This window comes from Zosterops lateralis (genome assembly GCF_965231275.1).
Source record: "Zosterops lateralis genome assembly, chromosome: 22".
In the NCBI taxonomy this organism is placed as follows: Eukaryota; Metazoa; Chordata; class Aves; order Passeriformes; family Zosteropidae; genus Zosterops; species Zosterops lateralis.
In genome coordinates, this window is record NC_139782.1 from 3,603,663 (window position 1) to 3,620,327 (window position 16,665).

The 16,665-nt window shown below is 47.2% G+C and overlaps 1 protein-coding gene across 5 annotated transcripts in view; it reads left to right on the forward strand.

Annotated features, from left to right (window-relative positions):
• The window catches only part of KAZN (kazrin, periplakin interacting protein), an 87,307-nt gene that overhangs the window by 40,222 nt on the left and 30,420 nt on the right, over positions 1–16,665 (forward strand). The window contains exon 1 of one of the 5 annotated variants that reach the window (XM_083876882.1): positions 4,823–4,867. The exons of the other annotated variants lie outside the window; for them this stretch is intronic. Coding sequence (XP_083733008.1) covers positions 4,843–4,867 — 25 coding nt within the window. The 5' untranslated portion in view covers positions 4,823–4,842. Of the gene's footprint in view, positions 1–4,822; positions 4,868–16,665 lie in introns of those variants that run through there. 5 annotated transcript variants of the gene reach the window in all.

Genomic DNA, 16,665 nt, shown 5'->3' on the forward strand with positions numbered 1-16,665 from the left:
TAGGGCTGGACCCTCCTCACTGGGCTTCATCTTAAGGAGTCTTCCTCCAGTGCAAATTTCTCAAAAGTTCCTTATTCCTGGGCTTGTTCTCAAGTCGGCCCATGTCCCATGAAAGTCTTTTTTTTGGAGGGTGGAAAATTACTTCTGTCTGCGAGGAAGCTGAAGCTGTGAGAGGATTGTTTGCACAGAAGTGGGGAGTCGCATTGCTTATAAATTGTCCTCATGGAGAATTTCATGGTTCTTTTCTTTAATTGCTTCTTTCTGCTCCGTTCCAGGTTCTGGGTTGGGTGTTGGCGTTGGCCATGGGCTCCGTCCTTGGCCACTGGGACTGTTTCATTCCCTGCTAGGAAATAGTTTCTTGTGTTTCCTGGCAAGAGTTCACAAGTATGAAATGTAAGATTTGGAAAGGGTTGTAGGAAGTTAATTTGATCACTTGGCAAGAGAGTGGGGTGATCCAGTTCTCATGTGTTTCTTTTAATCTGTGTAATTTTGCCTGGGAAGAAGAGAGTGGCAGTGAAGGAACTTGGCTCTCAGTGCATTAACACATCCCTTATTGTCCTGAGCTTGAACATCTCTCTTTAAACATGATATTCTCCAGTGGCCCTCAGAGACCCCAAATCCTGTTTAGACAAAGTAAGCCTTGATGAACCTGGCTGTTTCTGATTCAATAACGTGGCTGGGAGAGGGATGGTGTGAAAATAGTGGAGAAAAGAGTAAAAAATGCAGCCTCCTCTCACTGGTGTTACAATAGTCCTTCCCTCTTATGCAGGATTACTTGCTGGAATTTAAAAAATTGTGTTTATTTTAGTAGAAATGGGGATAGTTGTTTGTCTGACTGCTCCTGCCATGGTGCCAAACTCTCAGAAAGGGCAGCAGAGCTGCAGGTGTTCCCAGAAATGCCTTGTGGTGGGAGAGGGGCTGCAGCCCTGGGGCCTTGTCAGACCTGTGACATCAGTGAGAGCTGGTGGTGATGGGGTGGGAATCAAAGAATCATAGAATAATTTGGTTTGGAAAGGACCTTCAAAGGTCATCTATTCCAACTCCCAGGGGAGGGAAGGGTTGGAGGAGGGTGTTAATGAGGCAGAAACCTTCCCTGGCTTTGGGAGAGGAAACAGTCCCGGTGTGCTGGGTTGGGCAGGTAGGATTTGGTTGTGCCCTCCTCCAGAGAAAGGAAGTTTTGAAATTCAGCTGGAATTACAAAAATGCATCTACATATTTGCAACAAAGCAAACCACCCAAGCTGCCTTTCATTTTCACATTAAAACGATGCCTTTAGTCTCGGTTCTAATTCTGCTGGCATGAAAACTTGTTTGCTGCTATAATTGAGAAAAGGTGGAAGAAAACACGTTTTCTTTTGTTTTGCCTTCTTGTGCATTCAACAGCTTTGGGTACAGTTTTCTCCTGTGAGCTTTAGTGTCCTTTTAGTGAGGGATGAAGAGATGGGGGTGATACCTGGGAATGCTTAAAACTCATCCTGGGAACCAAGGGCAGGTTGGATGGGGCTTTGAGCAACTGGTCTAGTGAAAGGTGTCTCTGCCCATGGGAGAGGAAGGATTTGGATGATCTTAAGGGTCTCTTCCAATCCAAACCATGATCCTGTGAAACTGAGGATGGCTCTGCACACAGGAGCATTCAGTTTGATTTTTTCTGCTTTGATCTGTGCCAGAAGAAACTCTGCCCGAGTCTAATACTGCAAAAAGAGCAAAAGAGAGGAAAATCCAGCTGCAGACAGTGCTGGGTGACCCAAAGGGCTGAAACCAGGGCAGGTCTCTGGGCTATGCAGAGGGAGCAGCAGGGGCTGGGCTCAGTGGCCTCAGCCATGGCCAGCCCCAGCCAGAAAATACAAAGTATTGGCACACTAAGCCTCTTGTTTGCTCTAAGCTGTTTATTTTGCTGCTGAAGGATTGTATAATCTATTTGTCTGAGTGGAAGCAGCCAGAAAACCTCATGCTCTGAAATTCCTACCTACCTGTACTACACATATATATCTACTCATATATAGATAGATACATATATAATTTACTAAGCATGTATTTGCTAAGTGCACGTGTATTTACTGATGGGGGGCAGGGGGTATTTGTCTTTGATAGCACAGTGGGGCACAAACCCCAGGTCTAAGGCCAGGTCAGCACAAAGCAGGAATACAAAAAGCTCTCTGGAAGGCTGGCTCACATCCATTACAATATTACTAAATACCATAATCCTGTGAGCCTTTGCCTCATAATACGATAATGAGTTATTAAAGCTAAGGAGGGTACTTTGGGGAGGGAGAGTTGGAGGGTTTGGGGTTTTTTTTCTCCCCTCCTGCCAGGTCTGAGCCATTTCTCTTGGTGCTTCTCCATTCATGAGAGAATGGCTGCAGCAGTTTCAGAAGTGAACAATTTTAAAGGCTATAAAAATGCCAGTTTCTGAACATTGTGTGCCATTTCCAGACAAGATGAACTGTTGTACTCTGTTCCCTCAGCTACCAGCTCATTCCACAGCCCTTAGCTCCTCTCCAGGAAAATACCCAAGGCATTAGCTCAGAAACAGCCACGCTCCACCAGAGTTTGTGATCACAGCGTGGGCGGTGGGATAGGTGTTCCCAGGGCCACACGTGTGCTCTGCCCATTGTCAGCACCCAGCAAAGGGATGCTCTTGGAATAAAAACATTGGAGGCATCTTGCAGCCACCTCCCTGTCTCAGGTCTGTGTGTGTTTCCAGGAAAATCCTGGAAATTGTGGTGAGGAAATTGTGTTGTGTGAAGTGCCAGGACTGTGGAGGGGGAAGGAGCCCGTTCTTGCTTGCTTGGAAAATACAGCAAGAATTAAAAAAAAAAAAAAAAAAATCCAGAGGAATGTGCCAGCCATAATTTACAAGCTTGTTCACTTTGGTTTTGGGAGCACTTGGCAGCTCTGGGCTATATCCAAAGCAAAGGCAGGCACATAACCCTTCCACCCCAGAGTGGAGGGAGACTTGGGTGCTTTTTCATTGTGAAATACCCTTTATTTACCTTCCTTTCCTCTGATCAAAAATAAACATCTTGCAAAGTTTAGGTCTGTTAATGGTTTTTGCTTTGCTTGGGGTTTCAAAATCTTTTGGATGAGGATGTGGCTGCATCCCTTGTCCCAGCAGCCACCTCCTCCACCCTGATGCTGCAGCACCGGGCACAGCTCTCCAAATGCCATTGTCCAGCAGCATGAGGATATGTATTATTAACCATCAGTGGCAAGCTGGAAGCTGATAAAGATCTTTATTATTTTACAAGCACTATAATTACTACCTAGAGTTGTTTTCCTATAGTTTAAGTGCTCTCTTTCTCCTTTGGATATCCAGGATATACACATTTGTCCTCAGCTCCTTGAATATCACTGTAGGAACCAGTATTTCTCCCAGCACTCTGAATATGAAAACTTCACCTTCGAGGAGTTGTTCTTCTTCTCCCTCTAACAGTCAATGAAAAAACAAATCAAAGAAAGGGCAGAGGATGAGATTTGGCTTGATTTGCTCCAGTAATTGTTAATTAAAGTGCTGAAGGATCCCTCCACTTTGTATCAGGGAGAAGACAGAGCTCTGGTGGGGGGTGTCACAGAAGGAACCTGTACCCTTTGTCTTATCAGGAGGGTTATCAGATGTAGCAACACGTGTAACACCTTCCCAGGCATTTGTGTTCTCCTCTTGGGGTGGGGGATATTCCCAGTGGAAAGTGATGGACGAATTACAAAGTCATCAGTCCAAGCCTGGCTGTAAAGTGATAGGTGGGAGCTGGCAAAAAGCAAGTTGTTGTTTTCCATACTAAAAATAATAATATTGCCCCTGTAAGTGTAAATACACATTTAGAGCAGTGATTTCCAGGTAAATGTGCACAGATGCATCCCTGGCACAGGAGAGCAGAGGTGTGTGGGTGTAGGAATGGCAGTGCTTGGAGCTGCAGGCAGGGACGTGGGAGGGAGAGAGAGATAAATCCAGGGCTTTGTCCATTGCAGGGATGTAGAGAGGGCATTCCTGGGCATCATTTTTGAAATGTTTGTGCTTTGACCTGCCTCTCCTGATAAGGGAGGTGAAAAAGAAGGGGATTTATCCAGATGTGCAGCAGCCATCTCACCTGGCTGCACATCTGGGGGCAGCATGGAGTTATCTCTGGTCCCCCCACGCACGAGGTCCCTTTTGTGGTCACAGGAGCTGTGCCATCATTCTCCTCCCAAGGCCATCCCCTTGCCTTGTGTGTCCTGGCATTTTGGGCAGGTACTGAGCAGCTGCCTTGGGCGTGGTGGAGCTGGAGGAAAGGTGGGAGAGCGTATGCCAAGGGAGAATTGAAGGGGACAGGAGCTTTGCAGAAGGTGGCACAAGGATGAAGATACAATGCCCATGTTGGGACAGGGCAACACTCCTCAATCCTAATTTTTCCATTTTTTTGCTGTTTTTTTATTGAAATACAAGTATGTTCTGGTTTTTCACCTCCCATGTCATCCTTGGGGCACAGCAGGTGCTGTGTGAAGGACTCTCTGGTGGGTTTGGCTGATGTAAATATTGACAGGGATGTCTTTACCATGGGATGCACCTCAACTGCCCCCAGGGCACAGGAACACAGTGAATACCAAAGAGTGGGTGCAAAGGGTGATTGGTTCCCTGGTTTGATACAGCTGAGCTATTCCTTCCAGCTTTCCAGGCTCTGCCTCCCATGGCAAAGGCCCTTGCTGGGCATCACCTGTGCCAGTCTTTCCCAGCATCACTGCCAGGGACCCTCACCACACAGGTGACACTTCAGATGCCCATTCCAGCTGAACACTGACATAAATACACCATGAGTGCATTTTTCCCTCTGGATTTCAGAGATGTGATCCGTGCTGTTACAGCTGGCAAATGAGCAGATCAGAGTTCCCCTGTGGTAATGTATCTCTATCAATTTATTTCTCATTAAAAATCTTATGCGCTGCAATAAAGGCAATTGTGAGTTAACAGTGGAGCTTTATAACCTGTTAATTCAGGCCTCTGTTCCTACACAAAACCATCTTAGGCTGCTGGATGGGTTTAGAGGGAAACCAAATCAATCCAGCATCCCCCATCCTGCAGCTGCACAGTGCTGGGTGCAGAAGAAGGGAGAGAGTAAATCACTGCCTTTAGTGATTCTTACTAAAGAGTTTGATGAGGGGAGAGGGATTGATCTCTGGATGATCGGCATTACAGACAGTTTGGGTTTTTTTAATTCCCCTCCCTGCCTTCTGTGCAGATAAAAAGCCAAAGAGGTTTGGATTTGATGGAACCTATGGTGAAAATCTTTTTAATTAACAGTGGATTAGAACTGGAGCCGTGTTTCAGCTGGAATAGCAGACACCTGTTTTTTTCTGGGCAGCCAGGCAGGCTCCTGATTCTCACTTGTGAAGGCAGGAGAGTGCAGGGGGTTTTTATCCCATCCCATCCCATCCCATCCTTCACCCCTTACAGCATTTATTCTGCTTGTGCTAAAGAGAATTTTCCCCTCACCATTTTTATTTGGATCAAATCTCATTCATTGCCTACTAAAGTTCACTTCTGCCCTTTCTTTCTGGGGGTAGGGCTTTGCTGGGCTTTGCTCTCTTTAACTCCTTGAAGTTAGAGCCAGGTGGGGATCAATCTCTTCTCCTACATAAATGTGTGATAGGGCAAGAGAAATGGCCTCAGGTTGTACCAGGGGAGGTTTGGGTTGGATTTTAGGGAAAATTTCTTCACCAAAAGGGTTATCCAGCCCTGGAACAGCTGCCCAGGGCAGTGGTGGAGTTCCTATCCCTGGAAGATTTAAAAGACAGTAAATGTGGCACCAGGGGACATGGTTTAGTGGTGGTGCTGGGTTAGTGGTTGGACTGGGTCATTTTAGAGCGATTTTCCAGCCTAAATGATTCCATTCCCTGTGTCTCCCCATCGGGGCTCAGGGTGGGAGCAGGGTGCCCCTGCTGCAGGAGGGTCAGAAATGCCGTGTGCTGGTGCCAGATGTCCCCTCCCTGTCCCCTCCCTGCCGTCGATTGGGCTCTGTCACGTCTGGGGGCTCTCACCACGGTCCCGCCTTGCTCTAAGTGCAAAGGAAGGAAGAAAAATCAATTCCCATCAGCTGAACAGCGCCCTTTGATTTATTGCCAGTGGAGGAAGAAATTCTTTATCTCCTGGAAGGGATTGCTTTGGTGTTTGTTATTAGGGAGCACTGCTGGAACATCCCCCTTCCTCCAAACCCTGGTATTTTGATAACCTTTTACCAGCTTGAGGACATGTGGAGCACAGAAATGGTCTCCCCATGTGCAGTGAAAGGGGCAGTGTTAACCTGGTCTGCTGGGGTGGTCAGGGCTTTGGCCTTCCGCTGGCTGATGAAATTACCTGTGTTCCCTCGATTTCAGAGTCTGTTTTCTTGCACCTGGAGTTACTTTAGTGTGGCTTTTTGGCCTGCAGATTGAAAAGAGCATCCCTGTGCCAGGCAGAGGGGTTGCCTTGGTCCTCCTCACCTTCCACCACCACTCACCTCTGCCATCTGTATGAGTTGTTGTGCTGCTGCAGAGAATAGAGGGAAACACTCTGAGCTACACCCTTCAAAGTTTCCCCCATCCTTCATCTTCCAGCTGAGCTGCAGAGCAGGAGCAGGAGATGGGCACAGCAGAAGTCAGAATGCCTGCAGGGCAATGTTTTAATTACCTGTAATTGCTGAAGCAGGTTAGTGGCCAAATGAGCAAGTGCAGATGCACAGCTGGCCTGATGTGTTGGCAGTGAGTGTGAGCTGATAGCCTGACAGGGTGATCAGTGCTGAGTTTGTGTTTCTGCCAAAAAAACCTCTTGGCTTTTTTGAGGTTGCTTCTGGTCTCAGTTCAAGACCAGCAGTGGTGGGAGATGGGTGGCCATGGCTTGGTCTCAGTGGAAACACACACTGAATATTCTGTGCTGAAGTTGCACCAATCAACCCCTTTCCTACAGGGTGACTGATTTGCAGCTGGTTTTGTTATGTGGGTGATGCCAGGATTGTGTGATTCAGGGAAGGTGGAGAAAATTCAGACCACCTCAATCCCACTTAGTGTCAAAAACAGCTTGTCTCCCCTTTCAGTTCCTCTGATAACATTTATTTGTGCAGCTTCCTAGGACATCAAGGTTTTACATCATCCGCAATCCATCAGTTTAATTCTGTCTTTAAAGCAGTGATCATGAGTCTTAAAAAGGGAAAAAAAAAAAAAAAAAAAAAAAAAAAAAACCAACAAAAAAAAAACAAACAGCAGCCTGATAGGCAGAAGGGAACTTGTTTCCAGCCTCAGGCAATGCAGCCTCAGGCACCAAGTTCTCCTGGAGGGGATCCACCTGGGGTGCTTGTGCCACACCAACACTCCAAGGTTTTTGGGGCAAATCCCAGGTTTTTTTGGAGAGGAAGCTCAGTGCAAATGAACTCCAGGGCTCTGTGAACAAAGAGAATTTTGTTACAAACCACCTGTGGGTTGGTTTTGCATAGCTGGAGGTGATATCGACCCTGGGCTTAGATGAAGGTCCTGATTTCCAGCAACTGTTTTGAATACCTTCCCCGGGGTCTTTCCTCGTTGTTTGTTAGCGGGTAATGGGGAAAGTGGGAACACTGGAAGGGAAGGGTGGGTTTGGGAAGACCTGGCTGGCAGAGGATGCTGCCCAAAGCTATGGGAAGTGAGCAGAGCTGCCTGAGTGCTCCCCTGTCCCTGGGCTGTCCTCTGAAATTGATGGCCAGAGGTCAGCTCAGTGTAGGTTTGTGACAAAATCTCAATGTTTTATGAGTTAGGCATTTGAAATTTTTAATAGAGTTGCCATGAAGATAAATGGAACACGAGGCTGGTGATCCCAGGGGGCCTGACCATCAGTCTGGGTTGTGGTGGTGGATAAACCTCACAAATCCGGGGCTAGTTTGGTTAGTTTGGGCTGGATTTCTGTTTGGGGTGGAACTCAATTTGAACTGTTGCAGCTGATTTAATCCAGGTTTCTTTTGTGGGATTTCATGTGATTTCTGGTTTTGAGGACCTTGTATTGTGGTCTTTGTTGTTTCACTGGTGCTTTCATTCCTTGTGCATGAAACATCCCGAATCCTGCCATGGTAACCATAGAGAAAACCCCAAAACTGTAAAATTTAAAGGGGAAAAAGGCCAGTAGAGTCCAATGGACTTGTGCAGAGCTTGGGCAAGGACCAGAACATATCAAATGTGCTTGAGGGCAAGTTTTTTTTCTGCAGGATTTTACAATGGAAGGCAATTACTGAGCTGAACAGCATTTCTTAAGAAGATTATAATTCTGCATCCAGTGTGGACCAAGGGCATCTCAATCGGGCTGGAGGAGCTCTCAGGTGTATTGGAATCCAACCAGGTCATTAGTGGTGTTGCAGCATTAATTATTCTGAAAGCAAAAGGTTAATTTGAAGTTTTGTGGGTTGCAGAAGGTACTGGGGAGAGCAAAGCCTTTAATTTCGTGCCATCGTGTAGATGAAATAGGAAATGTATTTTTGCACGAATGGTTGGTGGAAATGGTTGGACGTGCTGGGTGCAAGGAGATGCAGGGGCTGTGAACCCTGCTGCTTTCTGGAAGATAAAATAAAAGCAAAACTCTTTCTTGTCTTTATTTTCCTAGTGTATCCTGGATTAAAAAAAAAAAAAAAAAAAGGCAGGAAGGATGGAGACTTGTCAAAATGAATTATTAACAAAGTCATACTTCACACTTCCTTCCAGTCCGAGGAAGCAAAGCATGTCCTTTGCTATGATACAGCCACTTTTTTTATCTCTTTTTTCATTTCCAAGGTTGCATTTGCAACCAGTGGGTATCCAGTTATTTTTGTGCAGTAACTCAGGAGTCTTGAGCTTTCTGCCACAGATCTTCAGAGAACAGTCAGAATCAATAGATAGTGTTTGTTTATTTTGATACAGCCAAGCAAGAGAGGAAGAAATAATCAGACAGGTGAGGGAAAACAGGGGCTTTGGCATATTTTGTTTATATATAGAGTTGTTTGGCTTGTTTTGGAAAAAATAAAATGAAGGCACCCATCAGATTGGATTCAGATTTCCAGCACGGATTCCAAAGGCACACGATGCTCCTGAGCACAAAGGCTGCCTTTCACACAGCTCAAAGGGAAGATTTGTGCTTCTCTTGCCAGCACTCCCCGAGGAATATTTGAATTATTACCATTCCCACCTGCCACTTCTGGCCCTGCAAAGGTGGTGGGCACTGGGGAGAAAATACAAACGGTGTGGGAACCCTGGAGACCTAGACTGTGATATTTCACTGAGGGTGAGGGTGGTATTTCACTGACCTGTGCTAAATGCTGTCTAAAATTCATCCCTGCTTGCTTGGTGCAGGAGGAGCTGCTGTGGCTCCATCACAGGCTCTTTGGCTGGTCCTGTGGCTCATCCTGCCACAGAGCCCCCCAAACCAGCACCCCTTTGCAGGAGCCCAGTGCTGGTGAGAGGCAGCTTGGGGAGGGGGAGAAGGCAGAGACCTCAATGCTGTGGAGCATCCATCTGGCCGTGGTGTAATTAAATTAATGAATCAAGAAGTAAAAATATCTCATAAATTCACCTCTGTGTGTGTGTGAATTAATCACAGCCCCATTCAGGTTTCTGTCTGCTCACCCACTCACAGCCCAGGTTGGTGCCTGCTCTCCCAGTGGATGATTCCCAAACCATCCGTGTCAGTGCAGGTTTGACACGGGGGCTCCGTGTTTATTCCCTGCTGGAAGGGAGGGAAAAGCAAACAGCAGGTGCCTCCATCTGCCTCTGGATGTCAATAAGGCTATTGATCAAAATATACCAGCCTGGAGGAGGTGATGGAGAGCTGTGCATCCTCTCCTGAGCAGCAGGGGCTTGGCTGCTGCGCCTGTCGTGGGCTAAAATGGGAATGTGAAGGTGCTGCTTCAATGCCACATGTTCCTCCTGTTCAGCAGAGGAAGGGCAGAATATCCCCAAATCCCTTACACTTATTAAAACAGGAGTTTGCTGCCAGGTCGGAGCTAAGTTTAAACATCTCATGATGCTTTTGGGAGAGCTGCCCTTTAAAAGCTGATTTTTTTTTTTATTCCCACTGCTCCAGCCCCTTGGTTTTAATACCAGCTTGCCTGAGGAACATTAACCTGTGGAGCAAAGAGGAGCACACAGGGTTCATTTTCACCTGGATATACCAGGCATGCAGGAATTATCACCAATTAAAATGTATTTGACATGATAGAAGCCAAACACATGCCTTGGCACGTTCCTTCCCTGTGTTTTTAGAGAGGTTCATAGAACTAAAATGGCTTGAGGATGCAGGAAATAAATTGAGAGGGTCTGCACCCCCAAGAGCACTGCTGGCAGCTGCATCCCCTCTGCTTGCAACCTCAGAAAGGTAAAAATCACCCCAAATTTGAGGTGATGATGTGTTTGCCTGGGGGGATTTGCAGCACCCACAGCTGGAGCACTCTGGGCAGCTCCAGGACCTGCAGCTCTATCCATGAGTCTGGGGTGTTGCCACATATCCCCTGTGTGTTGTCCCTTGGTTTAAAGGTTTATCCTACACCAGGACAGGGCTGTGGGCCTGTGTGGAACAGGAGGAAATGCAGGGGAGTTTGTTGTACAACCATTAAAAAGAGATTTTGTAGATGGTGATCTCCACTTCACCTCAATGCTCATCCAGATAGAGCAAGAGGGGGGGGGAAAAAAGGAGAAACCTGAACTCCCAGGTCAGACAGGGAAGGGTTGGAGGTCAAACAAGTTGGAAGTGCCCAAATGGAAATTCCCTGCCCATATATTCCCCATATTGCAGAGCTGGGCTGGCTGGTGCTGGTCAGCATCCTCCCCAGCCCTGGGATTAGGACGTGTGCCTGCGGGTGTGTAGGTGTCTAATGACATTAATAAAACCCTTTAGGATTTAGGAAGGTGGCCGTGTTCAAAGGGACTCTCAGTGGGATTTAGCCATCTAAACAGCTTTGGTGCTCCTGATAATCCTGCTTAATCTTGAATCTTAAATAGCTGCTGAAAGTGCACCCTGAAGTGAGGGATCCCAGTTCTGCGGCACCTCAGGGCAATCAGCTTGCAGAGGTGAAATGGGGGTCATTCTCTGGGCCCCCCAAATTACCTCCAGGCTGCCAGTGGGGAATGAAACTGAGCTCCATGCCTGCCACCTTTTTCCAGGAATTTCCCCATCCTCAGCTCAAACAGCATCCAGGAAGTGGATGTATTCTTAATTCTTAATTTAAAATAATGTTTTTTTCCCCTTGGCACAGCTTTTCCCATTTATTCTCGCTCCCCTACATTATCTCCTTTTCTCCTGCCTTTTGGCTGAAGTGGAACTGTTACAAAAAAAAAAAAAAAAAAAAAAAAAAATCCCAAACAAGCAGGAAATTTTGGGATAAGCTGCAAAAATTGACCTTGACTGAATGCAGGGGGAGTGAGAGGGAGACCAAAACGATGCCAGAGATAGTTGTAATTAGGTTAATGGCTTCAACTGAACTTGGAAGCCAAGTAAAGAGGGGAAAGGTTGCTCTGGAAATGAAAGGTGGAACCGGATGGCTGTGGAAATTGCCAGTGGGATTTGGGAGCTTCCCAAGTGTAGTTCTGATAGTTCTGTGGAGCTGCTGGGGAGGGGGAGTCTCACAATAAGGGATCAGGGAGCTGATGTTGGGAATTGTGTTGTCCTGGATGTGCTTTTTCCCTTGCTGGGGCTCCAAGCAGGCACTGGAGCTGTTATTCCCACAGGAATAGCCCCTGGTGTGGGTTTGGAGTTCTGTGTGGGAGCATGTTCCAGCTGGAGGAGCAGAATACAGGAAATGGGGGAAAAATTAAATTAAAATCTAGAGCAGGGGGAAATAGGCTCTTTAGGCTTACTGAGGCTGGATGATGGGACTTTGTGCGTTGGCTGCTCCCCTTTCCCAGGATCTCTTCCCCTGTGTGTTCAGAACTTTGCTTCTGCTGTGCTGGGGATGCAGGGAAGGCTCAGCTGTGAGAGCTGGGTCAGAGGAAAGAGAAAATAACTCAAACAAGCCCTTTCCTCTGTCTGTTTTTTCATGTGTTTGATGTGCAGATCACCAAGGGGAGGAAAAAAAAAACACTTGTGGAACCACAAATGTGTGGTTTGGGCATTTTCAGGGAGTTTTGTTTAAATGATACCCTAGGCAAAGGAACTGGGGCGTGAGCTGAAAGCAGCTTGGGTTAAACCCAGAGTTGCAGTGTCCAGGAGCTGAGCTGAGCTTGAGCCAGAGCTGCAGGAAGACACAACTCCAGGGAGTTCCAGGTGCTGGCAGGTGGCAGCTCAGGCTGGGAGCTGGAGGACCTCTCCTCTTTTCCATCCCAAATCTAGCATGAGCTTTTTAAACCACGCTCTAGTGCAGCCAATTCTCCCCTTATTCCCAGCACCTTTTATCCCAGGCCAGGAGAGGGGCTGGGGTGACACCTCCTTGCCCCCTGAACTCTCAGACCCACACTGAGGTTGGGGTTTATTCAGGTGGAGTTTGTGGAGGTGTCCCTTTTGCAGGAACAAACCTCATACCTGCAGCGAGGCGTTGGGCACGGTCGCTGCTGGGTTTTATCTGGCAGAGGATAAAATATTCCTTTCCAATGCACTTGGCAAACAAATGAGCGAGGCAGAAATACAGATTGTGTTTGCTAATGGCAACAGGCTGCCAAAGAATGTATGAACCGCTATTCACTGGGAGGGAAATTCCTCCCTTTCATGTGAGATGTCGGAGCTGCAGAGCCTGGGACTGCAGCTCTGCTGAAAAGCTGCTTCTTGCTCTGTTTTGCTGCAGGTTTTTTTGGTGGGGATGGGGGGGAATTAACTGCTGTGCTGAGGGTGGGGGGCTGGAGTGAGCAGAGCCCTGGCTGATGCTGATTCATGGTGAGATCCTCAGGGCCCCAGCAGATCTTTGGGCAGCAGAGATAAATGCCAGGGGTCTGTTGCATGGAGAGGAATTAGCTCTCTGTCTGTGTCTGTGGTGCTCTGGCTGCTCTGGGGAGAGCTGCTGCTTAGCTGCATCATCTAGGATGATTTTGGAGCTTAATCCAGTTAGATGGAGCATTCCCCAGCTCCCCACATCCTCCTGGGGCTTATTTCTGGGATGTTGAATGTCTTACAGTGAGGAGCATGAAGTTCCCTGTCCTTGGGCAGTCCGTGGTGCTGGTTCAGCTCCCCAGCATTTTCCATGGGAACATACAGCAGTGTGTGTGTGTTTATGTGCAGGAGGGTGTAGGGGGGATTTTAGGGTGAGTGATCCCTGAGGAAAAGGGGTCTCACCAGTTCCTGGGACACACTGGCTGGGGCTGAGCTGCCCCTCAGCTCCCCACATCCCCTGGGGACCACTCCATGGGTTTCCAGCTGGGAATGGTGTTTGACTTCGAAGTTAACATTTGCAGCTTTGGGGATAGGTAAGAGGAGAACTGGAGGATAGGGAGATGATGGAGGATATTCACATGTGGAATTATCTCTTGTAAATATTATTTTTTTGGAATATGCTTCCTTTCCCCCCTCCCTCCTTGTGGGTATTAATTTAAAACATGCTTTTGACTTCAAATTAAACAATGCACATTAAAAAGGCCTCCATGTATAAGTGAGTATTGTTAGACTGCAAAAAATTATTTTGGGGAGCCTGTCCAGAAGATGGAGAGGACCTGGGAAGTGCAGAGCAGGATCCAGAGGGGTTGGGGGGAATGTGCACATGAGCTGAGGGTACGGATGTGTATCCTGGACAGTAAAATCCTACACAAATGAGTCCATGAGCAAGAAGTGATTGTTCTGCAGAAAACAAGGGGGGAACAATCAATTTCCAGCCTTTGGAGGGTCTGAGCATCCCCTTGGCAGCCTCCCTTGTCCCTCCCTCACTGGATGCTGCAGAGTATAAAAGGGCTGGAATTGTTAAAATGGTGTGTTCAGGGGAATTCAGCCTCTCATGTGGTTTGTCCCAGTGACCCTTCAGCAGCAGCTGTGGAAGGTGATTGGCTTTGAGGCAATGACCTGGCCTGGGAACTGCCCCATGCAGATGGTTGGGATTCAGGCTGGGAGCTGGGATGATTCTCCATGGTTTTGGTGAGAACACAGCAGCTCCCAGAAATGCTTTGGCAGTGCTTGCAGAGCCATCAGCCCATCTTCCCTTGTGGGGTTTGCTTCCTCCCTCACTCCTAATCCCACACTGGTGCTTGCTCAGGTCATCCCTGTGCTGAAGGAAATGCTGTCAGCACTGAGACCCTGGGATTGCCTCTGTGCCCCATTATTGCCTCTGTGCTTCATCAGGGCAGGCACTGTTACTGCTCCCTCCAAAAATCCTCCTGAGGTATCCAAAAATTAGGGTTTAATTCACGTTTGCAACAGGTTTGCAGTTCCTCTGGGTTTACCTGTATCTTTCCTCAAATACCTGGTGTACTCAAAAGCCCAGTAGTAGGTGAAAGAGACTCAGTATCATGTATGGATTTCTCTGTTCCTGCCTCACTCTGTGTTTACCATGTGCCACCAGTACAATCCAAACTCATTATTTTCCCCACATGGCTCTTTTGATCTGTTTTTCTTCCCTTCCTCTGCTGCAATGGCAGAGCAGAGACCATGAGAAGTGGCTGGAGCAAATGCCATCTGTCTGGTCCTTGGCTCCAGACAATTTGGATTAAAATACATCTTAAAATTAAAAACCCAAGCCTTAAAATATTGTTGTCTTCCCAAGGATACCCTTTTCCTCCCTGGATTACATTTGGAGAGAGACTCCTGCCTGTAAATCTCCTTGTGCTGCTGTTGCAGAGTGGTGAAGGTTTATAAACCCCCTTGAAGGGATAAATGGGACCTGTTGGTATTAACTGAGCCCAAACAGTGACAGCTGCTGAGGAGGGTGAGAGGAACTTGCTCCCAAATATGCAATTCCCAGAGAAAAGCTGGTTTTGGGACAAACCTCATTGTCCTGCAGCACATCCTCATCTCTGTTCAAGTTGAGGAGAGCTTTGTGTGGTGCTGCCCTCTCACAACCAGGCTCAGGGCGATGAATAGCTCCAGGGAGCTTGGTTGGTGACCCCAAATCTAAAAATAAAATATTATAAAAATTTTAAAAAATCTTTCCTCAATTGCAAATCATTTCCCAGTGGTTCCCAAGTGAAACAACTGTGTAAAGCATCACAGGTTACATCCAGTCCTGCCCTATTTATGGCTGTGGAGGTGAAGGAGAGTTTCTTTTGGACACATTTTCTCTGGAGATGCTGCTTGGGATGCTGTAAGGATTTCCCTGGAGGGCAGAGGGCACTTCCAGCCCTCCTGGGTGTGCAGCCTCCCCTCAGGGCTGTTTTCAGCCTGTCCAGCTTGATTGCATCCACCAAGGAAGGGAATTTATGACCCTTTGCAGGTGGTTTATAGATGCCTTTTGCCATATAATAAACCTTAGTCACAGGACACCCAAATTTCCAGGTGTGTTCTCCAAACTCCCAAAATGCAGGTTGCCCTGGACATCTCTGGTGCTGTATTTTGATTTTCTCTGCAGTTCTTAGAGCTGCCAATGCCTGGAAAAACTGCCTTTGCTGAATTCCCCTGGAGCCCTGCTTTCCTTCCCTGGCCAGAGCTGGATCAAATAATATCTCTGCCACACTTTGGAGATAAGGCAGGAGCTGAGCAAACCTGCTACTATCTCTGCTTTAATTTTTCCTTGCAAATAGTGTGGAGCCAATGCCTCTCCGCCCAGATCAGCTCCTCTTATCAGAGGGATAATAACTGGCTCACTAACCAACATAATTCCTCTATAACCCCCAGCAATCTTTTGGGAGGATTTTGCAAGTGGCTGAAGAACAAGAGGAAAATCTCTGGCTCTGGGATTAATTGGTACAAAAATCAAGGCAGTATTTGACCATGTGCTTAAAAAAAATTAAAATAAATAAATTACTTTGTGTGTATAAATACAGTGACTGCATTTGCACTTCTTCCCTCTTAAGTGGCCCCTCAGTGGCTCCTGCAGATGCAGAGCCTGGTTGAAGTGTGCAGGAAATGAAGGTGCACAGGACCATGATCAAGTCTGGGATTTCAGGTGTCCACAGCTCCCAGGGCAGTGCTGCAAGTCTGAGGGAAGTATTTTGTGCTCATGGGCCGTGTCTCACTGTGGATGCTCTGGGGCTGTTCTGCAGCTGCATCACCTCCTCCAGGCTGTGCCCTGCTGCTGCTGCAAACTCTCCCAGGCACACACATCCACGCCTGGGCAAGCCTGACACCCCAGGGGATGAGTTTGTCTCCAAATCTTGATTTTTTCTATCTTTTTGAGTTCAGTTTGCTGGCAGTTTCCTTTCCATGGGTGTTAAAAGAGAGCTGGGCTGGCTGGGCTGCCAAAGAGCTTTGAGTTTCTTTCTTGATCCTTCTTTATTTTTTTTTTTCCTTCCCTTCCAATCAAAGGAGATCAATAGCAGCGAGCAGCACCAAATCTCAGCGTGTTGCACCATCGGATTCTTGTCCCAGGAACCGGCCGGGATTATCGGCTGTCTCTGCACTTTGAATTTTAATGGCATTAACTCTGCCCTAGTCATGTTCTCTTCAAATCCCATTTAAAGTTGCCTTTGTGAGGCAGGAGCAGACACCGCTCTCGGGCTGTCTTTTTTTTTTTTTTCTTTTTTTTTTTTTTCTTTTTTTTTTTTTTTCCCTCCTCCTCCCTCGCCTGCAGGAAATCACAACCAGAATTAAGAGACAGATTTTGAAGGTTAAAACTTCCCAGATTGTTTCCCTCTCAGTTGTCATTTCGGGACGGTTTTGTTTTCT